Genomic DNA, 23,906 nt, shown 5'->3' with positions numbered 1-23,906 from the left:
GGCCACTGACAGCCATCTGAAAATATGTTGTTCCAGGGACCCCCCCCAGAAGCAAAGATTTGAGTTAACACGCCACATTTTCACTATTTTTCAAAGATAGCAGATCTACAAGCTCGTAGCATGGCACTCAGTGCCGCGCTATCAGCTTGTAGCTCTGCTATTTTTCAATAGCTAAAGTATGACAATGCTTAAAACACCAAAAGGGTTTCCTGTTCAGAATGTGTCAAAACACTATGGCAACTTACAATAATTTGTTGGAGTTTTAAGGTAAGTACGTAACATGGATGTAATTGTTCAGAGGAGGAGGAGGGGGGGGGGGGGGGGGGGTATGATTCCCTGCCAAGAAAGTGCTGAAGATTTACAGCACTTTCATCATTAAAATGGAATTTCACTTTAAACCACTTCTGGGCTAATTTTAGTTTGGCCTGTGTGACTGTTTATTCACGGTTAATGTCTCCATCTTGTGGAGACTTTAGAGAACTACATGACTTGTAAGTAGTCACTGGCTGGATTCCTTCTTGGGCCAAAAAAACCATTGAAACCTGCTGCTGTGGGGACAAACATAACAAGGAAAACAAAGCGTATTGGTAAAAATGTGTGTGCGTCTAGAGCATGTGTTTGTGCACACAGGTAACACTTTGTTTCAGTGTGCAAGTGGAAGAGACCTAGGCTGTGTCATAATTGAAAGTAATGTTGATTTGGCACATTCTGACTATACAATACAATGAAAACATGGCACTTCATTGCCGACCCTTGCTCTGGGAGAGGGTTTCACCCGATTGTGAACCAGGGACCACCTGGGGACTTAGAATCAACCTGGGGCCCACTGTTGTGTTGTGGTGGGGATATGGGCTAAGAAGATTAGTGCTTTTCTAACACTTGCTATGCATCCCAGTGAGCTGCAGAGAACCATTTGATTGGCCAATGGATATGAATCTCACTTGACTATTGTTCACAATTGCATCAAATAAAATAAAAAAATCCCATGTGTATACAACATCCCACTGTTTCTCAACCAATAGTCAATTGACTACTAATAATTTCCCAATAATAATAATAATGACTCAACCAGAGTGCACTTCTTCCACCTCTTGAGATTCAAACTCCCTTTTTTCTGTTCAGTTTCTTTACCTCCAACTCGTCTGTAAATGACTACATGGATGGTCGTCATAGGTCACCAGGTCATTCAGTTCACGGTTTCTCAACTAGTGGAAAGGGGGGGGAAAATAGACATTATTAAATGCGTGGTCAGGACCTCCACGGACCACCTGTTGAAACCCCCCTGCTCTAGACATCAGATAGGTACTGGTACAGGGTTTAACTCGTTTTCTTAACTCATCTTTGCTTCTGGGGGCGGTCCCTGGAACAACATATTTTCACATGGGGGTCGGTGGCCTAAGTACATATATTCTTGGGGGTCCTTGACATGAAAATGTTTGAGAACCACTGACATAGAAACATGAGTTTGTAGATCGGCTATTTCCAGCATGCAACCAAGTGTAAAATGACTTATACTGGATCTCTTGTCCACTATAGTCCCTTCCTAACATTTTAGTCTAGTTTTTATTTGACGACGAAATTGTCAATATATTCAGTGTTAGTCACCATAGCATAGTTTTAATTTAGTTTCTATTTAGTTTTCGTCAGTGAAAAAAGGTGGTCGACGAACATTTTTCGTCTTGGTTTTTAGTCGACGAAATCAACACTGTACTCTACTGTATAGATCTCTAATTCTGTGTTGTGAATGCTAGTGTGACCTTTAACCCCAGCCAGCTGCCCATCTGCATGAGCTGTGCCAGCTGTGCCCATGCGTAGGGGGGGGGGGGGTGTCTGTGTCCCATTCTCTCCATCCCAAATTAATCTTCTGGTATGAAAACGGAACCAGGGTGATAGAAGAAAAGCAGCACCTCCATGCCTCCATATCAAAGGCCCCGAGAGCAGAGAAAGAATAGGGACAGATGCAAGCTATGATGTTGTCGTGGCGTTATAGGCTGGCTTTGTGTGCAACAAACAGCCTGTCAAAGAAACAACACACTGAATATGCATGTGCACCATTACTTATATATACCGTACACACATGCTGCATAGAGTGGGGACCCATTTAGGCCTGTCGAAATTTAAAAAAAATCTTCTAAATCACAACAGTTTTCTGAAAAACCTATGTTTCTGTATCAGTGGTGCTCTCTGAAATAATATATATTCAAAGATTTGCGCCACATTTTTCACGATTTTTCCAAAATAGCAGACCTACAAGCTCGTATGAGCTTGTAGATCAGCTATTTTTCAATAGTTAAAGTATGACATAATGCTTAAAGGGGTTCCTGCCAAAAATGGGTTAAGGGTGTGTCTGTGAATATTGTGTGATATGATGTGACTATTTAGAAGTGCAAAACTCTTGGTTTGTTTTTAACTAATAATGTCCAAGTCAATTGAATGAAGTTCAGTGTGAGTGCCATCATGTTGCCCCCCATAAAATACAATATTTAAGTAGGAGGTAAATTCCAGTAATTGATCCTGCTTCACATTATATTTCACCATTAGGTAACATATCAAACATTGGTAACAAAACGAAAGGTTCCATGTCTCTGTAGCCAAGATAAAACGACAACCAAGTACTACTTTAACAGATGTTAAAGACTTTATTCTAAAGCTCTCTTCCTACCCCCGACTGCCTGCCTAAGATTTGCCTTATTCACTGGATTTTGTTTGCCATTATTTTAATGTTGTTTTATGCTTTTGCTTTTCTTTATTGCTCTGTAAAGCACTCCGAGCTGCATTTCATGTCATAATGTGCAAATAAAGTTCTATTATTAATGAATACGCCAAACTTCTGGAACATTCACAAAAAGCCATTTAAAAACTGTTGGGGAAGATTCCACCTGGTTGTAATACATACTCTTTACATGCACATTAATTAGCTTATTTGGAAGCAACAGAATAATTTAGGTAAATTACTCCTCTGATGTGGCATTAATAAAAACAAACAGCTATCTGCCTAAATCTAACAAGCCATCTTTCATCTGAATGGACACAAAGACTTAAAGCCCACGTCTTTTTCAGCAGTCCGATTGGAAATTCACAGATTTGGCCAAATTTTGAAGACGAAGATAAAAACCATCCCACCAACAAATGGAGCCCTCAGATATCGATGCACTTCACAGCCGCACGCTGCCAATTAACATGGCCTTGAATGCGCTAATGGAATCTTGAGTGGTCAATAAAAGTAAATAAATGAAAGGAACCCTTGTATCATGTGTGTGTGTTTCCCTATTCAAGCCAATTAGGAACATGGGGAGTATTCTCATGGTAATCCAACATTTGGGGGTGTTTTGTTTGCGTACTCCCCTTAATGAATTCGGTGTTTTTCCGATAAATGGCGTTGTTGGGACATTTGTGTCGGTGCACGGCAGGCGGAGAAACAAAGACGTACATTAGCAACTCATTGTCCTACGTGATTACTAACCCATTTCGGGCGGGAACGCCCTTTTGGTGTTTTAACAAAAGCATCGTGTTATACTTTAGCTCTTGAAAAACAGCAGATCTATAAGCTTGTAGGTCTGCTATTTTTGAAAAATCGTGAAAATGGAAAAATAGCAGATCTACAAGCTTGTAGGTCTGCTATTTTTGAAAAATCGCGAAAATGGAAAAATAGCAGATCTACAAGCTCATAGCGTGGCACTCGGTGCCAAATGTGGAGGGCGGAAATCTTTGAATATAATTATATTCTTTCAGAGCGAACATTTTTAACTCAAATCTTTGCTTCTGGGGAGGGGTCCCTGACAATTACATATATTCTTGGGGGGGGGGGATCCTAACCTGACGCTGCCAGATCCAAAAAGCTTGCTACACAAATTTGTTTCACAGCTTATTTGGATCTGGGATCGCGGAAGCAAATTCGATGACGGGGCTGTTCCTTTTTTTCAAGATACATGGTAGATGATTGGATGGGAGCGTCTGTCTATCACCGTGTGGGCGTGCAAACACAACCAATCATATCGACGTGTCTATATACCGTCACATCCGCATCCCGCCTTTAGCTCACGCTGATTGGTTCGGTACGAAGCAGATCTGACTCAGGGCTCAACTCCGTCAAAGATCCCAGATGAGTGTTGTGTTGGGGAATATGTTTCCGCAATACCGCCCTCATCTGGCAGCGTCAGGTTAGGGGGGTCCTTGACATGAACATGTTTGTGAACAACGGACATAGAAACATGAGGTTTTTCAGAAAAACGGTCATGATTTAGAAGACATTTTGTAAGGTCTCTCTCACCTCAGGTCTCTATGTGTTAAAGTAAACAACCGTATTGAAGGGGCATCGCACACAGCTGCACGCACTCCAACCAGCATCTGTGAAGAGGAAGGCGACGGGCCAAACAACCCTTAAAGACTTGGCCAGAGATGAGCCCGTTCTATTGAGAAGCTTCCCAACCGGAGAGCGGGTTGGGGTCAGGGTGGCTCATAAGGCTTTGAACAAGACTTGTCTTTGGTAGCCTGGTTTCCAGCCCATAGAACCCCGCCCACTCCACTGAGCACACTGGCTCAAGAGCTGGAGGCTCAGAGTCTGACAATCAGGCTATACGTCTTTGGTATAAACTAAAGTACATGTAGGTTTTCATCCAGTGGTGTTTTTGGCAGCAAATTTAGATTTTTTTAGTTTTAGTCATATAGTCTCTTGAATAGTTTTCATTTAGTTTTAGTCCCATTTTAGTCACCTGGCTGGGATGTAAATCTAGTTGATTTAGTCTTGATGTTTTTCCACTTGCTGAAAATAGCTGATCTATAGGCCCGACTCGTTGTGAGCTTGTAGATCTGCTATTTTCAGCATGCAACTAATTGTAAAATGACTTATACTACTGGATCTCTTGTCCACTAGTCCCTTACTAAGGGACAAGAGATCTAGACTAACATTTTAGTCTAGTTTTTATTTGTTGACAAAATTGTCAGTATATTTAGTCTTAGTTTTAGTCATCATAGATTAGTTTTTATTTAGTTTGTCAGTGAAAAAAGGTAGTCGACAGACGAACGTGGCCAAATGATTGAGCGCTAGGGTTTAGGTGATTTAAGTCGAGACATTCTTTGCGTGATCTTTTATGCTTAAACGTTTATTTTTATTTTGCCGTAGTGTCCACATGTTGTTCCCCTTAGTTGGTCTTAGTTGTTGACGGATACCAGCATAATTACATATTAAAGGAAATGGTTTAAGGTTAGGATTGGTGCCGACTTCACCGCATGATTAATTTTAATCCATTTTGGGTTTTAAGCAATATGTTATACTCTATTGAAAAATAGCAGATCTACAAGCTCATAGATCGTGAAAATGTGGCGCAAGTCTTTGAATATATTATATTCTTTCAGGGCGAACGTTTTTAACTCAAATCTTTGATTCTGGGGGAGGTCCCTGGAACAAGATGGGAGGTCGGCGGCTAATTTACAATTTTTGGGGTCCTTGACATGAAAATGTTTGAGCACCACAGACATAAAAACATGAAGTTTTTCAGAAAACTGTCAGGATTTAGAAGACATTTGTATCGAATCTTGCGTCAGGTCGAAATGGGTTAAGAAACCAAACTAATGGTAAATCCATGCACACAACACTGAGGAAGAGTACATAAAACTCTATGCCGTTTAATGTTTAAAATCATTTTCTTTAAATAGATACAATTATATATATTTATATATGTAGCAGTATATAGCACAGCGATATATGTTCACCAAGCATTTCCCATAAGAGCTCACGAAAAACATATTGTGCGTATTTATCTAACTACTTCCATCATTAACTGTTGCCGACGGTAGTAATTTAAATATAATTTATATTATATAAAAACCCTGAAAATAATAGTGTGCGAGTGACCTTGCATGGTTTCAGCTCATGAACCCTCGTATGAATACATGGAGGAGGAAGTGCATACTTTTTGATTTAATGCTTACAAAAAGTTTGATCAATGGACATTTTGACACCCAGACAATAAACCCCCCAAAAATGATAAAGAGCCCGGTATATAATATATATATATATTCCTCACACTCCTCCAAAACGACAATACTGTTTCCTGCTTTTAAATCTAGTTTTTAGACATTTCTACCGTTTCAAATTAACCAAGTGAGACAAAAAAAGTATCCACCGTGCCCTGTTGCAGAATTGTTTTGGCACATGAGGAACTACTGTAACTGGGTTACAGTACATGAGGAACTACTGTAACTGGGTTACAGTACATGAGAAACTACTGTAACTGGGTTACAGTACAGTTACAGCTACTGTAACATGAGGAACTACTGTAACTGGGTTACAGTACATGAGAAACTACTGTAACTGGGTTACAGTACAGTTACAGCTACTGTAACATGAGGAACTACTGTAACTGGCGAACAGGGAATAGCACCGAAGTCTGACGTCAATATCGGTAGAGGGCTCAAATCCACGGGTTCGGCTACTTTTTATTTGTATTCTAATCCCCATAGGGGGGATTTTAGATCGCCTCATATAAGAACTGTGTTTGAAAAATAAACATGTCACCCCGGCCGCTTCACTCATATGGATATGAAGAATCAACTGACTGAGAGAAAACACTAATGTTACTGCTGCTGAATCAGTTACACTATTATTTAGTTATTTTCGCTAGAAACAGACTATCATATGTGACTGACTGACTGTCGTAAACGATACAGAGACACCTTCCTGACATTAACGCGGAGACAGCTTGTTTATTTTTGGACCACAACGCTTATATGAAACGACTTTAAGATTACCCCATGTTATTCTCCATAACATTACTTCCGTGAACCAGGGGAATGGAGGGGGATGAGCGAGTGACGTCAGGACCTTAGAACCAGGGGAATGGAGGGGATGAGCGAGTGACGTCAGGACCTTAGAACCAGGGGAATGGAGGGGATGAGCGAGTGACGTCAGGACCTTAGAACCAGGGGAATGGAGGGGGATGAGCGAGTGACGTCAGGACTTTAGAACCAGGGGAATGGAGGGGATGAGCAAGTGACGTCAGGACTTCGGCGCTCTATTGGAACAGAAGTGAATGTTTACACCGGAGGGTTCATGAGTGTCCATCAGAGCAGCGGATGACAAAACAAAACATGGAATAACTACAGGTATGAATATGTATATATGGCATTTAGACATTCTGGAACTTACAGAGGATAACAAGTGTTTAACCCATTCTGGGTGGGAAGCGTCGCGTTATGCTTTAGCTGTTGAAAAATAGCAGATCTACAAGCTCATAGCGCTATGAGCTTGTAGGTCTGCTATTTTTGTGTAGGTTTGTGTAGGTCTGCTATTCTTTTTCAAGAAAACTATCAGGATTTAGAAGACATTTGTAGAATCGGCCTCAGTCCAAAATGGGTTAAAATGTGACCTTACTTTTCTTTCTCCATCGTGATTCAAGTAAAGTCAATTAAATGGGAGGGCTTTGCGTATAAACTATTAAATCCAATGTTGAAGAAATTACAGCAAGCCTCATAGATTGATAAATACATGGCCTATATTCCTCGGCTAAACTTTGGTGTGGTTTCATGTACTGCATGTAAGCTAGGTTTTTTTTAAACAGAACTTTTTTTAGCGACATGGATATCACATGTCCAGGAGGGGGGGTCCTCCAGACACAGGGATATGATCACATGTCCAGGAGGGGGTCCTCCAGACACAGGGATATGATCACATGTCCAGGAGGGGCGGTCCTCCAGACACAGGGATATGATCACATGTCCAGCAGCAACACCCGGGGGTCTTCGACCACGGCCTTGATCTTGCGTAGGAAGGTAACCGCTTCTCTGCCGTCGACCAGTCGGTGGTCGTAGGTCAGCGCTACGTACATCATTGGCCGGATTTCAACCTGCAAAAAAAAGGAAGATATGTGGGTTTAAAAAAATAAAAATAAATAAATCTTGTCTTTTTGTTTTAAAATCAGATGATTGTGGTTTATCACATATCAGATAATGTCAATACTTAAAAATATATATATATCATCTACAATACATCTTCAAGCCTAAACCGTTTCATAGGGAACCATGTTGACCCATTTAGACCCGAGGACGATTCTACAAATGACAGTTTTCTGAAAAACCCTGTTTCTATATCAGTCGTTCTCACACATTTTCATGTCAAAAGACCCCCAAAATTATCTGTAGGCATATTTGGCCGTCGACCCCCCCCATCTCAAAATATGTTGTTCCAGGGACACCCCCCCCCCCCCCCCCCAGAAGCAAAGCTTTGAGTCAAAAACGTTCACTCTGAAAGAATACATACTCAAAGATTTGAGACACATTTTCACGATTCTTTTCAAAAATCTGATCTACAAGCTCGTATATGAGCTTGTAGATCTGCTATTTTTCAATAGCTAGTATAAAGTATAACATATTCACGCCCAGAATGAGTTAAAAGCAATGGTTTTGGAAATGGTCCGTTAAAAGAATATTTCAATGCAAAGACAACAAACTAAAAATAAAAAACAAGAGCGCCATACATCAGTGTTGTGATTTAGCCGAGGACGTAATGAATGAATGACTGAGCGCCTCACCTTGCCATTGATGGCCACGGGCCGGTCGAAGATGCCGTGCATGCCCAGGATGGCGGACTGCGGCGGGTTGATGATGGGAGTACCGAACATGGAGCCAAACACTCCCCCGTTGCTGATGGTGAACGTACCGCCGTCCATGTCCTCCACGGCCAGCTCGTTTTTGCGAGCCTGACACACACACACACAGATAAATCACCGTTTAATGCTCCTGAAGCATTAGGGGGGCCTTGCCAAAACGGGGAGCGATCATAAAACGCACCTATAGTTCATTTTTAAAATGAGACCTGCGTTTTTGCTCGGAGAAGTGGCAGTGCGACAACGCAAAGTGTATTTAATATTTACGTGAGCGCGGTCCTGTGAATTTGTTTGCGCGCATGCTCGTTATGTGCGCACGCCCCGCGACTCACCAGAACTGGATTCTGTTTAGATTTGCGTTGTTGCGCCCCTCTTGAGCAGACCTGTGTTGATCCAGACCTGGAGGAGACCTGTCGTTGATCCAGACCTGGAGGAGTTCCTGTCGTTGATCCAGACCTGGAGGAGAACCTGTCTTTGATCCAGACCTGGAGGAGAACCTGTCTTTGATCCAGACCTGGAGGAGTTCCTGTCGTTGATCCAGACCTGGAGGAGACCTGTCTTTGATCCAGACCTGGAGGAGACCTGTCTTTGATCCAGACCTGGAGGAGTTCCTGTCGTTGATCCAGACCTGGAGGAGACCTGTCTTTGATCCAGACCTGGAGGAGACCTGTCGCTGATCCAGACCTGGAGGAGACCTGTCTTTGATCCAGACCTGGAGGAGACCTGTCTTTGATCCAGACCTGGAGGAAGACCTGTCTTTGATCCAGACCTGGAGGAGACCTGTCTTTGATCCAGACCTGGAGGAGACCTGTCGTTGATCCAGACCTGGAGGAGACCTGTCGTTGATCCAGACCTGGAGGAGACCTGTATTGATCCAGGCAACAACGCCTGCGTTCCTCGCTTCACGTCTGCAAGGCCCTTTACTCTTGAAGCAGACTTGAAACCAGGCAGGCCCGGATTAACGATGGAATTTACTGGAGTTTAAGCAAGCGCCAGGGCCCGGAGCTCGCAGGGCCCAAATTCAAAATAGGTACAGCTGTTGCTTCCGTTGAAACGGTATTCAAATCATGTAACGCAACACAGGAACCCCAGCTAGTGTTTTTAGACATCCAACAGTTTAACCACTCGGTGGGAGGAGACTGAAATATGGCAGATCCCGCGTCGGCGGAGCAGCCTTATAACTCTATGGGAGCAGCCTTATAACTCTATGGGAGCAGCCTTATAACTCTATGGGAGCAGCCTTATAACTCTATGGGAGCAGCCTTATAACTCGGAGCAGCGGCGATAGTGCTGGCGATGCGCTGAACGCACTGGCATTCGTTCACTGGGCACGCCGCAAACGCAAAAACAAGTGTCGTTCTCCATTGTGTTCGGCGCACGCGAATCGCACGTGCATGGCGCAGTACCTCCCCGCGGCAAGTATTTCACGACGGGTAAGGGGCTATAGTACAAATATTATGCAAAATTAGGGACACAAGGAAATGTGGACACATTGGCTAAACGTCTCTCTAATTTTACCTTTTCTCCGAGACCGTTAATGGTCTTCTCGATGTCAGCGAAGTTCATGGTCTCCACATTGCGGATCACTGGTACCACAAGGCCCTAGAGGACATGGAGAGAACAAGAATGGATCAGAACCGGGTCGCCCACACATTTTTGACTTGAGAGCTACTTTCAAAATGACCAGTTCAACAAGACCTACCCAGCAAAAAAAATATATTATTCCATTGCTGAAAATAGTTTAAACTGTACCTGACACAGACAAACACACACGGAATGGGGAAATGGAATTTGTAGGGTTTTTTTGTATATAACTTTGTAATTCTGACCCTCTTGAAAAAGTATTGCTATGTGGGTTTGAGCTGACGTGCCCTTTTGACGTCAATCAAAGAAGTCATCTTAATTCAAATGGCAGATACAAAAATGTATATATTAAAATTATATATATACAGTACACCACTGGCTTAGAACATCTGCTACTTGCTTATTTACAAGCACTTTGGTCAGGATCTGTTTTAAATGTGCTATATAAACAAAGGATTTAATTTGAAGATATTAAGAGTTGTAAACCGATTGTTTAACCAGGAACAACATTTAAAAAAAGACAAAATTCATCAGGAATAGAGTGAAATTGGTTTCAACCAATTTAGGCCTGATGTCGAAAAGTCTTCTGAGAGAATACATATTCAAAGATTTGTGCCGCATTTTCACGACTTTTCAAAAATAGCAGACCTACAAGCTCGTAGCACACCACTCGGTGGCGCGCTATGAGCTTGTAGATCTGCTATTTTTCAAAAGCTAAAGTATAACATAATGCTTAATTAAAACACCAAAAGGGGTTCCCAACCAAAATGGGTTAACCAGGAACAACATTTAAAAAAAGACAAAATGAATCAGTAATCGAGTGAAATTGGTTTTAAATGTCCAAGTAGTATTACCTTTGGAGTTGCCACGGCCACGCTAATGTCTACATAATCCCTGTAGACAATCTCTTTGGTTGTATCGTCAATAACTGCAGGGAAAAAAATAAATGGATTAAAAGTTATGTTGACAGATATACATAACGTTATACATTTGATTAATTCAGTTTGTATCATTGGACTGTATGTGAAAAATAATGTCATCTCCACAAACTTGGGACAGTAGAGTGTATGCGAGCGACATCATAAATCATACCCGGAAGTTATGCCACCGAGTGGCAAACTAATATCTTCTGGCCTCGACAGCCCATACATCCAAACAGAAACGTCCCATCTGACTGCATTAACCCATTTTGGGCCGGGAATCCCTTTTGGTGTTTTAAACATTATGATATAATTTAGCTATTGAAAAATAGCAGATCTACAAGCTCATAGCGCGCCACCGAGTGGCGCGCTACGAGCTTGTAGGTCTGATATTTTTGGAAAATCGTGAAAATATTTATTTCAGAAAACTGACACTTCTATGTCAGGCCTAACGACATTAAACTCACTTTGCCAACTTCACTTTATGCATGCACATTGCCCTATAACAGCTGCACGTTGGAAAGCAACGTAAAAATTAGGTGCATATTAAGCTCATGAAGAAATCTAAACACTATAACGCTGGTTGACTTCTGAATGCAAACACTGGTATTATACTGTAGATATAAGCAGTCTAAGGGCTGATTCATACTCCTATTTTACCTCTGTTTCGGCGCTGTAGTGCCGAAATTATTTCGGCTCGTCAGAAATTTTCAGTAGCACCGAAGAGACGACTTTAGGACGGTAACCGCCCCCCCGAACCTCAAATGACGTCAAATTGTAGGCTCTATAGCGCCGAACCGACTTTTATTCGGCTCTAAAATAGGAGTATGAATCGGCCCAAAGCCTTCACTCACACTGTCACAACAGAATGTTGTATAGCTGATGCATGAGACGTGTTGACTGTTGCAAGCTCGCAATTCATTTCCAATGTGAGTCACATGATTTGAAGAGACAAACGTGCTGTATGAGGGGGAGGGGGAACAGTCGAAACACAGCCGAAAGCCGTACAACAGCTTGTAGGCGCAAACATCCACACATTGAGCACAACTCCACAAAAAGAACGCAGAGAAACGTTGGTCTGTTTTGTTTCCGCATTCCTCTCTAGGGCACCGCCCACTTCCCGCAAAGCCTTGTGGGAAATGGAGGCATCTAGGGAGGGGACGGCCATGACACTTCATGCAAATAGCTTACATCTTCTATGCAACATTGTTGTGACACTGTGAGTGAAGTCTTAGTGGCGTGGCTTACCTCCGTTGACCGCTGGCTGCTGGGTCAGAGCGTGGGCAGAGGCCTTCACGAAGGCCGACATGAAGCCCAGCTTGATGTTGTGGTGTTTCAGGAAGGCGTCCTTGTGGAGTTTCCTCATTTCCTGAATGTTGCTAGAGACGAGAGAGGAGAGAGAAAAATAAATGATATATGCTGGCAGTCTGGTATACAGTGGTTTAAATCTTTGGTTTAAATTTCAAGGACCCACAGTTTGGTAAGCTATGCAGACCTGTCCATTTGAGAACTACTGTGTGTGTGTGAATAGTTGACTCACCTCATGTCCACCTCATTGAACGTGGTCAGCATGGCACAGGTGTTCTGAGCCTCCTTCAGCCTCTGGGCGATCCTCAGCCTCATTCGGTTCATCTTCACCTGAGAGAGACAGGAGGAAAATGCTTGCTGTAGTGGAAACTGATGTGGCATTTCTAGGGGAACATAAGTAACATTAGCCGCAATTTGCAACTCTAGATTCATCCCATTATATAAAACAAATCTAGAGTTGCAATACCCTCCATTGACCCCCCCACCTACTAATCCAAATTGCGTTTGAGATCTGCTTGTCTTAAACGACGTTAAACTCACCAACATTGCAGCTCTAGGCCAAGCTTGAATTATCCTCTTTCAATCTGCCGAGCTTTTATTTCATAAAAATCCCCCGTAGAACATGTTATGAGCTACTTTCTGTCAATACATTCTGTGCATGTGATTCTTTTTCTAAGTGTTGCAGTTTGGAAGCACTCGTTTCTTTTAACGGGTCGCGCTGCTGCCTCCTGCATTATGTGCAAATTCGAAACAGGTGGTACGCAGGGCCGTTCAGTGACTTACGACGAGTGCTTCCAAACTCCAGCACTTAGAAAAAGAATCACCTGCACAGACAGAAAGTAGCTCCATCTATTTATTTATTTTAAATATCTATGGATTTACCCTGCTCTCCGTTCTGGCTCCTGCTACTGCTGGAGGTGGCGGTGCAGCGGTGGGCTTGATGGCAGAAACTGGATTAAAAACAGAAGAGTTGATAGAATCATTAACCCATTCTGACCCGAGATCAGATTCTAAAAATGTCTGTTTGAAAATGACAAGTTTTCCGTCAGTGGTTCTTCGATTTTTCAAAAATAGCAGACCAACAAGCTCGTAGCGCGCCACTTGGTGGCGCGCTACGAGCTTGTAGATCTGCTATTTTTAAATAGCTAAAGCATAACATAATGCCAACACCAAAAGGGTTTCCCGCCCAGAATGGGTTAAATTACTTGTAAAAACATAATGGTAAACCATGCGTTATGTACAGTACAGCTCCAACCTCTGTAGATGTGCTAGTTATACTGCATAACATTTAATACCACACAGCTTGGTCATTTTATTAATTAAAATACATTCTGGATTGCAGAAACAATAACAGGGGAATAATAGTGTTGAAATATCCATATAAGGAGGCTAGAGGCATTAGCCATAATTCATGAACTGTACAGCCCTTTCTCATAGACGACATCGACAATGCATCTCTCATTTTAAAACATGCCGTTTCTTGTCAAGTTAAAAGGGTTGTAGGACAAAGAATTTGCGAAGCATCTTGTGGGTCAAACGTACCAGGTTGGGCGTGGGCAGCTTGTGCGGGCACTGGGGGCACCGGTGGCATGGCAACAGGGACAGCGATGGGAGGAGGTGGTGGGGCAGCTGCTGCTGGGGCTTCAGCAACTGGGGCAGGGGCAGCTGGGGCAGGCTTGGCACCTCCCGCTGGGGACAACAAATACACAGAAAGAGCCTTCACTTTTACACCTTTAGAAAAAGCAGTGTTTTTTTTCGTCGACTAAAACTAAGACGAAAAATGTTCGTCGACTACACCCTTTTTCACTGTCTAAAACTAAATATAAACGAATCTATGATGACTAAAAACTGTGAATAAATGTATTGACAATTCCGTCAACAAATAAAAACAAGACTAAAGTGTTAGGGAGGGACTATAGTGGACTAGAGATCCAGTTTTGCTGAAAATAGCAGATCTACAAGCTCACAACGCGTCGCAACCAAAGTGTAAAATCTGCCATTACGCGATGTCAAAACACATTTTAGTCAACTAAATCAACTAAATGATATTTAGTCGACTAAAACTGGACTAACACTAGAACATTCCAGGTGACTAAAATGTGACTAAAACGAAGTGAAAACTATTCAAAAGACTGTGACTAAAACTAAAATCAAAATTTGCTGCCAAAAACAACACTGTTTAGAAGGTAAGCTGGGAGACCCCTTGATCGCCGCCATTTGAACATTTTGACAATGCTTAGTCTGGAGAAACGACGGGTGAGAGCCGATTTGAACCTGTAATTAAATCAAATGAAATGCTGTATTGAATTATTACCTCCTTTGCGGAGTTTGAAGAGGGCCATTCCTCCCTCCACCCTCCCTCCATCCTCCACTAGGAGCTCCTCTATGACTCCAGCTGCAGGGGAGGGGACCTGTACCGATGTCTGCCCAAACACAACACAACACAGTTTAGGAACAGGGGAGGGGACCTGTACCGATGTCTGCCCAAACACAACATAACACAGTTTAGGAACAGGGGACGGGACCTGTACCGATGTCTGCCCAAACAACACAACACAGTTTAGGAACAAGATGTCTGCCCAAACCAAACACAACACAGTTTAGGAACAAGGCACTGAAATCAAACGTATTTAAGCCATTTTGACCTGGGAACGATTCTACAAATGTCTTCTAAATCCTGAACATTTTCTAAAAAAACCTGTTTCTATGTCAGCGGTGCTCAAACATTTTCATGTCAAGGACCCCCAAGATTATATGTAATTGGCCACCGACCCCCCTCTGAAAATGTTGTTTCAGGGACCCCTCCTCCCAGAAGCAAAGATTTGAGTTAAAAATGTTCGCTCTGAAAGAATATATTCAAACATTTGGGCCACATTTTCACGATTTCTCAAAAATAGCAGACCTATGGAGCTTGTAGATCTGCTATTTTTCAATAGATAAAGTTTAAAATAATGGTTAAATCAGCAAAAGGAGTTCCCGCCCCAAAATTGATTAAAATAAAAAAAGGTAAAAATGTGATTAGGACAATTTAGTTTTCCTAATTAATACCTTGTCCGTCTCGATTTCAGCAACCACTTCATCTTCAGCCACCGAATCCCCCACAGCTGGAAGAAAACATGATTGCATTATTTATTAGTCGTCAGGATTTGTAGAATACTTTTATCAGAGAAGAGAAATGCTGACAATTAAGATGAAACACTCCAGACCGTTTTTAGATCTCTGCTATTCCTGAATATATTTGGTATGCTATGAGAGTTCACAACATGCCGGTAATTGCCTGTTTTGACAATATTTTATGACAAAAGCCAGAATGCCTGGCCCCCCACACACACACACACACACACACACAACTACGTCACTATTGTCTATTACAGTAAGTAGCCTCTACATTTTTATTTATTGCAAACAAGCTGACCTGATGAAAATCATCAAGGATTATTCTGAAGTGGCTATTTTTGTGTGGTACACTTTGAATGTGTTTTATTCTGAAGAAAGTGTTCTAATAAACTGACAATGCTTTATTTTGTTGAGATACGTATTTATGCATGCAGTGCCACACACACACACACACACACACACACACACACACACACACAAATTGTGTGACTGTAATGTAGCTAATAATTCAGCTTGATTGATTGAAATATGTTTTCAGAATTACAGTACATTTCAAGCACAACTCAGACTGTTAACTGTGACTGGACGACCCAATAAAGCATTACACTAAAGCTTATGCAAGATGAAGCTGCTAAGATTTATTACTTTTTTTTATATTATTTTTGTGTTTAAATAGTTTTCAATCCAAAATAAAGCCTAATGCTGTAATTGTTGTTAGGCTATGCACCTGCTTGTCAATCATGCATGTTTTTTAATGCAATGTTATGTGGCTTGTTGTTATTATTCCATAATTTTGTATTCTTTATTTTATGTAGCTTGAGAATCACAGCCTCAGCCCTCTCTAGTCTCTACGCACATGTACTGACCGGTATATCCAGTTCTTCCCATGTTTGCAGTTGCTAATTCTAACGTACATACAATTCCATTCAAAAACTCTACATTCCCTTTTTGAGGTACTTGTTGGAACAGTGAGATGTTTTGACATCGCATTCCAGCTTCGGAAAAAGCCTAATTTATGAAGCTTGTGGTCATTAAAAATGGTCTGATAATGCAACTTATTTACTTGCACACATACAGTAGTATAGTAACCCATTGTGTCGCACTTCTCAGGCACTGGGGCGGCAGTGGCTCAGGGGTAGAGTGCCCGGATGGAAACCGAAAGGTTTCCAGTTCGAACCCTGTGGGCTCCCCCAGAGTTAGTGTCGAAGTGTCCTTGAGCAAGACTCTGAACCCCCTAATTGCTCCTGATGTGCAGGTCGGTGCCTTGCATGGTTTCTGCCGCCATCGGTGTATGAATGTGTGAGTGAATGGGTCAATGTAATGCACAATTATCTCTGTAAAACGCCTTGGATAAAGGCGCTATATAAATGCACCATGTACCACTGGGAGACAGACACATTTGAAATGTGTTGCTCGATCGCACACCTGATTATGTCACTACTGTGTTTACACCTGGTTACTGTGTTCACACCTGATTATGTCACTACTGTGTTCACACCTGATTATGTCACTCCTGGTTCACCCACTCATACGCACCTTTCTCCCACCTTACATCACCCTCTGTGACGGACTCAGCAAACGCCGGGGTGTTGACGGTGACTACTTCATCCCCTGAATAGACATGAGTCAACAAGGGTTACACCTCAACAAGTAGAGAATATGAGTTCAATAGAGAAAAAAAATCAATTACATACTGTAAACAGATGATGTTTTGAAATGTCTGATGTGGAAGACATTGGCCGATGACAGAGACGGACATCTGGGAAACAAAAAAGGACATTATTATTATTATTTATAGATAGATACAGATATATAGATGTAGATACAGTATAAGTGATCTGCAACTAAGCACAATATAAACTAAGTCACATTCAACAGTCATTTGATGTTATAAAGATTTGATTCACAGGTGGTCGGTGGTCATTGTGACAGTAACCAAGACTGCAGTTCAAAACATTTATTTCATTTTGAACAGGGAACAAACGTTTCAGCTATCCAGCCTGATATTGGCTGGAAACGTTTGTCCCCCGTTCAAAATGAAACGTTTGTCCCCATTTCAAAGTGAAATTAATGTTTTCAACTGAAGTATTGATGTGTGCGACCCACCACCAGACAGTGGCCTTGTGGTTAGAGTGTCCGCCCTGAAACTGGGAGGTCGGGGTTAGATCCCCGGCCGGGTCATACCAAAGACTGTAAAAATGGGACCCAATGCCTCCCTTCTTGGCACTCGGCATCAAAGGGTTGGATCGGGGGGTCAAATCTACTAATCAAATGATTCCCGAGCGCGGCACGGCTGCAGCTCACCGCTCCAAGAGATGGGTCAAATGCGGAGAACAAATTTCACTGCAGTAATGTGTGTGACAAATCGAATGACTTTGACTTTGATTTATTTGATATGTTTTGAACGGGTATTAAACGCAGCTAAAGTCAGAGCGCGGTGGTCACATGAAGAGTAATTTATTGTGACAGTAAAACATTTAAAGATAACCTCAACAGAACAGAATAGTACTTACAACTCTGCATTCCTGTAAATGACCCAGTTGACAGTATTCAGACCTAGAAAAGAGAGAATAGAAAGAAAGTGAAAGCAAACTCTTTCAAATGAACTTGATTATTGCATCAAGACTGGAGTTTGTTCTTGAAGGCCTGTGTTATCAAGTGACTATGGGATTCAGGAAAGGATGGTACATTTAGCTGTTTTACATGACTCAAGAACTATCTTAAGATTTAGACTCTCGTAGATCTTGTATTTATCGATTCTGACATTTTCAATCTCAGAATGGATAAATACATCTACGTCTAGTCTAAATCTTAGGCTAGCTAAAAACATTAGCTGGTTGTACTGTCTGCCGTTATCGTTTACAACACGTTTTAGACTTAAATGTTGTTAAATTAGATCTCCTGAGATGCATGTGGTGTACTCTGTTTAAATACCTGATGCACTCCGTCGAACCAGCACATTATTTCCCTGAAAAATAATCGAAATTTCAGTTTCATTGATAAATTCATTATTACAAGATCACAATATGAAGGCTCTATGGAGCACCGAAGTCCTGGCGTAACTCGCTCATCCCTTCGATTCCCCTGGTTCGTGGAAGTAATTTCTCTATGGAGAATAACATGGGCTCATCTTAAAATCGTGTGTTGTGGTCCAAAAATAAACAAGCTGTCTCGGCGTTATTGTCGGGGAGGTGTCTCTGTATCGTTTGCAACAGTCAGTCACTCATATAATTATGATAGTCTGTTTCTAGCGAAAATGTAACTAATTCAGTAGCAGTAACATTAGTGTTTTCTCTCAGTCAGTTGATTCTTCATATCCATATGAGTGAAGCAGCCGGGATGACATGTTTATTATTCAAACACAGTTCTTATATGAGGAGATCTAAAATCCCCCCTATGGGGATTACAATGCAAATAAAAGGTACATCAACCCGTAGATTTGCACCCTCTAATGATATTGACGTCAGACTCCGGTGCTCTATACCTCACAATACAGCCATTTCTCACAGGATGCCACTAAGATGCTATCACAAGTCAACCCACAGTGGATTTTCACGAAACAAACTTTGCAGATAGAAAGAGGATAATTCAAGCTTTAAGTACAGCTGCAATGTTGGGAGTTCTTAACGTTGTTTAATACAATAAGATAAGACTTTTCCGTTTTGGATGAATGGGCTGTCAATGACTGGTGTTGATATTGTGTGTCCATGCTTTCCCCGATGTGAGTTGTCTAGATGGGATGTCAGTCTAATGTTTATTTCTATAGCTCGTTATATGCCATTACAAATCCTTCCAGATGTCTGTGGTATTTTTTGAGTGGTGCAACCACTCCCTTACGGAGCTATGCGTGTGGGTGGCTGGCTGGGTTGGCACTGGGTGCGTCGGAGCACGAAAAGTAAACAGCATGGTTGTTTTTCACCACCTAACACACACACACACACACACGCACATATTAACTGTATATATGGTGATTTTGGGTGTACAGTAGAGGGACCCCCACACGGTAACTGTCATTTCTTAACCGGCACCCTGGATGCGTTCCCCCCCGGGGACCCCCACAGAGTTGCACCACTCACTTCACACGGGTGTGATTTTTTAATATACTAATCCAATCACGTTGGCTTTTGGCAACATTATACGTACACCAGGCAAACTGCTATTACAACTATATTAGGCGAAGACAGACCCTTGTCTATTGATCTAGTTACATTTTGTTATTACAATCTCAAGTATTGTAAGTTGAACAAGGGCAGAGCAGACCCAACACCTCACTGCACATGACATACTTGAAATGTCAAAACATGGGCTATTTCTGACCCACTGTAAGGTGAAACTGCACACATGATGCACAGCAGCCAGCCACCATATTGACTACAAGTTGAAGTTATGCTTGCAAATAGTTGCCAAGTCTCCAACAACAATATAACAACAGGTGGGTGCTCTCTGTAGTCTGTATGCGGTCAAGTCATTCGCCACAGAAAGTAAGTATTATAGACTAGACTCGCATCGTCAGGGGCAAAGAAATTAGGACCTCCTCCCTGGCTTGGATGTCTCACAATTAACATTAGAAAACACAATTTGGCTGATCACAGCAAACTAGCTTGTGCATTTCAATATAGAAGAGGGTATGTATGTATGCGCACGGCATAATCATCATATTCATAATCATCATACCCGGAAGTTATGCGGGAATGCCTACCGAGTGAGTGGCAAAGAAATACTACTTTCTGGCCATGACGTCCAAACAGAAAAGTCCCGACTACCGTAAGTATCTGATTGCATTAAACAACGTTAAAATGACGTTAACCTCACTTTGCCATTCACTTTATGCATGGGCATACACTTAAACTTTAACAAACATAAGTCCCACTGCAGTGATCTCCCAGTAGGTTGCGGTGTGTCACCGTGTGTGTGTGTGTGTGTCATTCTGTGACTGTCCTTGGTGGATGAGACGAGGCCTTGCTTGCTTCATTCAGACAAAGCTAGCAGTGCAAGAAGAAGCTAAACCAACCTTGGCCTTTACGTAATGAACTTCACCGCAAACACAGTCAACAAGGACCGCCATGCATTCCTTCCATTATTCATTCCACTGCCATGAAACATCTTACCTGCCGTGCCACCGATAGAGAGGGGCCGAGTCTACGGTAAACACACCGGGACCGTGATAACATGGCTGCTGCTGTCTGCCGTCCGTGTCGGGGCGACTGAAGGAGGGGTCCGCTTGTCCAAAGGGAACGGTCTTCTACGTCCCATAGTCCGAAGGGACGGACGTACTGTGATTGGCTGGCTTGGTTTGGTTGTCAAGGCAACGGTTTGTTAAATCTACTCACAAGTAAAGTGAGCAGCTAATCAACTCATCATGCGCCAACTACGCTTAGTCGAGTTTAATCAAACATACAGTATTTTTTAGTAAATAATGTATATGATTTCATGAAACCCAATAGTTTAATTTTTTTAAATTTCTGGTCGGATACAATACGCCAGGCCCAGGAAATGAATCCCAATGCATTTTTCCTCATAGACATTTCAAAAAGTATTTTATTTAAAAGACCTTTTAAGCGTCGTACGAAGCCAACTCGAGTCGCGACAGAGAAAGTGTTGTAACCTGCCGTTTTCTTCTTCTTTCTAATTATTTGTTCGGCCCGAAAACTTGTGTTTGTTGTCATGATTTGGCCCCGTGACAGTAAATCTGTATCATGTGCATTTTTTGTCTTCCTTCGAAGGAAGGAAGACACCGTTTAAGGAAATAATTTGTTTCCTTTATCTCTTCTCCTCTCTTGTTTTGTGTGCAATCAACCACACACACACACACACACACACACACACACACACACCCCTTCACATGCCCAGCAAAGGCAATCGTTAAAATAGTCCGGTTCCTTATGTAATTTTGTAGGCTTTAGACGAAGATTTTTAAAACTATATATTTTTTGAAACCTTATAGCCTAACGAATCAGAAAATGTTTGTTGCCATTTTGTCCGAGGTCGGTAAAGCGGCCATCTTGGAGCTTTAAAAATGGCTACTTTCAAAAACGAATTTCTCAATATCTCGCCTCCTAGATGACCTAAAATCAAGATTGCAGTGGTTAAATCTACATTTTTGGGGGGCAAGGAATCCAATGGAGCCGACTACATTGTAAATGAGACATGTATGGGTGGGTATTTTGCATTTTTACATCAAATCAAATGGTATTATTCTGGTAATCTGGATATGTATATCTTCTGAACAATGGAATATTTCACAAACACTTTATCACATCTCTCAAAAGACAGGAGACAACTTGAATAAAGACAAAGGGAACTTAACAAAAAAAATCACACCTGTGTGAAGTGAGGGGCGCTCTTATCATCGTACATCATCATGACGTAGTACACTATGACATCATCAGACACTATGACGTAAAATTCTCGATTCAGGACAAAGTTTGTGAACATACACTAAAAGCTGGACATAGGAGGGGATAGCGCCCCTCAAAAATCCAACATATCCCATAATCTCTGTACATTGAACGTTCAATGAACTCTAACAATCATGACCAACATAATATTCATCAAAATTGTTTAACATAAGAATATGTACAATCTCTCATTGCCTTTGTTGTTGAAAAACACAGGCTGTTGAGTCTACATAGAAGCATAATCTCCATCATTGTCATCACTGTCACTTGCATACGTGATATCACGACAGTCTTCCTCATTCTGGCAGTCAGAGCTACAATGGAATATTTCACAAACACTTTATCACATCTCTCAAAAGACAGGAGACAACTTTAATCAAGACAAAGGGACCTTTAATCAAGAACTTAACAAAGAAAATCACACCTGTGTGAAGTGAGGGGCGCTCTTATCATCGTACATCATCTGTGCAGTTCTGTGCAGGGGAGCCCCACTGAATTGCACGAACATCTGTGTGAAGAGCAGTCTGCTTTACACTGACATCTGACCATCTCAATGATAGATTCTGGTGCAGGGAGGAGCTCAGTTGTGACTGGTTTCAGCTGGCCGTCCTTGTCCTTGTGTTAACCGTTCTGTAGTGGGTCAAGGAACTCTTGCTGAGCGATTTCAGCCTGACCCCACACGCTGGCCTGGATATGGGCCCTTAGGACATGCTGCTTGGGGGCACCAAGTATGGGTGGAAGCTTCTCACTTTCTGCCATGTGTTTGCAGAAAAGATGCCACCTCAGTTCAGGGATTTTGATCCCTTTCGGAGAGTATACAGTGCAAACAAACTTCGCTAATGCAGAATGAAGATCCTCTGTCACTTTCCTAGTCTGAGAAAGCATTTGAAGAGCCTTAACGGCATGGTCATCTGCTTTTAGGTAGATGCTCAGCCAGGTAGCTTTGCCTATTCTAGAAAAGCGCCCTGTGTTGTCTGCTCCTGTAAATGCGTGAAACGCTGGAAAAACTTTTGCTGCTATATATATATACAGAGATATCACAACGTGTTGCAGCGCACTGACCTATTGAGCTAACTGAACCTCACAACGTGTTGCAGCGCTCTGCCTATTGAGCTAACTGAACCTCACAACGTGTTGCAGCGCTCTGCCTATTGAGCTAACTGAACCTCACTTGTTTCAGCGCTCTGCCTATTGAGCTAACTGAACCTCACAACGTGTTTCAGCGCTCTGCCTATTGAGCTAACTGAACCTCACGTGTTGTAGTGCTCTGCCTATTGAGCTAACTGAACCTTACAACGTGTTGTAGCGCTCTGCCTATTGAGCTAACTGAACCTAACGTGTTGCAGCGCTCTGCCTATTGAGCTAACTGAACCTCACAACGTGTTGCAGCGCTCTGCCTATTGAGCTAACTGAACCTAACGTGTTGTAGCGCTCTGCCTATTGAGCTACCTGAACCTTACGTGTTGTAGCGCTCTGCCTATTGAGCTAACTGAACCTAACCTGTTGCAGCGCTCTGCCTATTGAGCTAACTGAACCTCACAACGTGTTGCAGCGCTCTGCCTATTGAGCTAACTGAACCTAACGTGTTGTAGCGCTCTGCCTATTGAGCTACCTGAACCTCTCAACTGTTTTGCTGCGCACTGCCTATTGAGCTAACTGAACCCCACGTGTTTCAGCGCTCTGCCTATTGAGCTAACTGAACCTAACGTGTTTCAGCGCTCTGCCTATTGAGCTAACTGAACCTAACGTGTTTCAGCACTCTGCCTATTGAGCTAACTGAACCTCACTTGTTTCAGCGCTCTGCCTATTGAGCTAACTGAACCTCACAACGTGTTTCAGCGCTCTGCCTATTGAGCTAACTGAACCTCACGTGTTTCAGCGCTCTGCCTATTGAGCTAACTGAACCTCACGTGTTGTAGTGCTCTGCCTTTTGAGCTAACTGAACCTTACAACGTGTTGTAGCGCTCTGCCTATTG

At 42.3% G+C, this 23,906-nt stretch overlaps 1 protein-coding gene across 7 annotated transcripts; it reads right to left on the bottom strand.

The window, feature by feature from the left end:
• Positions 1 to 5,600: 5,600 nt before the first annotated feature.
• LOC308334389 (dihydrolipoyllysine-residue succinyltransferase component of 2-oxoglutarate dehydrogenase complex, mitochondrial-like) lies at positions 5,601 to 20,756 on the bottom strand. Of its 7 annotated transcripts, none has more exons than XR_013965897.1 (16): positions 20,641 to 20,756; positions 18,467 to 18,500; positions 18,046 to 18,088; positions 17,227 to 17,291; positions 17,069 to 17,143; positions 15,464 to 15,519; positions 14,730 to 14,838; positions 13,958 to 14,104; positions 13,298 to 13,365; positions 12,648 to 12,745; positions 12,356 to 12,486; positions 11,042 to 11,115; positions 10,122 to 10,205; positions 8,529 to 8,696; positions 6,087 to 7,844; positions 5,601 to 6,030 (listed from the first exon to the last, which is right to left on the bottom strand). XR_013965897.1 is itself a non-coding variant. In XM_080791114.1 (16 exons), the coding sequence occupies exons 1-16, from the start codon at positions 20,701 to 20,703 to the stop codon at positions 7,626 to 7,628; spliced, it is 1,350 nt and encodes a 449-aa protein (XP_080647240.1). In that variant the 5' UTR covers positions 20,704 to 20,756; the 3' UTR covers positions 5,601 to 7,625. The 7 variants fall into 7 exon arrangements, 2 of the variants coding, with proteins under 2 accessions (XP_080647240.1, XP_080647239.1); XR_013965898.1 differs by having other exon boundaries at positions 5,601 to 6,868; positions 6,914 to 7,844; XR_013965899.1 differs by having other exon boundaries at positions 5,601 to 6,823; positions 6,914 to 7,844.
• Between the last annotated feature and the right edge of the window lie 3,150 nt (positions 20,757 to 23,906).

Source organism: Protomyctophum bolini, assembly GCF_963924005.1.
Source record: "Protomyctophum bolini genome assembly, chromosome: 19".
Lineage (NCBI taxonomy): Eukaryota > Metazoa > Chordata > Actinopteri > Myctophiformes > Myctophidae > Protomyctophum > Protomyctophum bolini.
Note: the sequence above shows the minus strand (reverse complement) of the source record. Positions and strands in the feature narration are given on the sequence as shown.

What these genes read in the sequence shown, in the direction of transcription:
- LOC308334389 (XM_080791113.1), bottom strand. Translation starts at nt 20,703, where the DNA reads ATGTTATCACGGTCCCGGTGTGTTTACCGTAGACTCGGCCCCTCTCTA. An exon ending in GCAGCCAGCGGTCAACGGAG is followed by an intron (nt 11,116 to 12,355) that starts GTAAGCCACGCC and finishes TTTTCCCTGCAG; the next exon opens with TTATTGACGATACAACCAAA. An exon ending in TTAACGGTCTCGGAGAAAAG is followed by an intron (nt 8,697 to 10,121) that starts GTAAAATTAGAG and finishes TGTGTGTGTCAG; the next exon opens with GCTCGCAAAAACGAGCTGGC.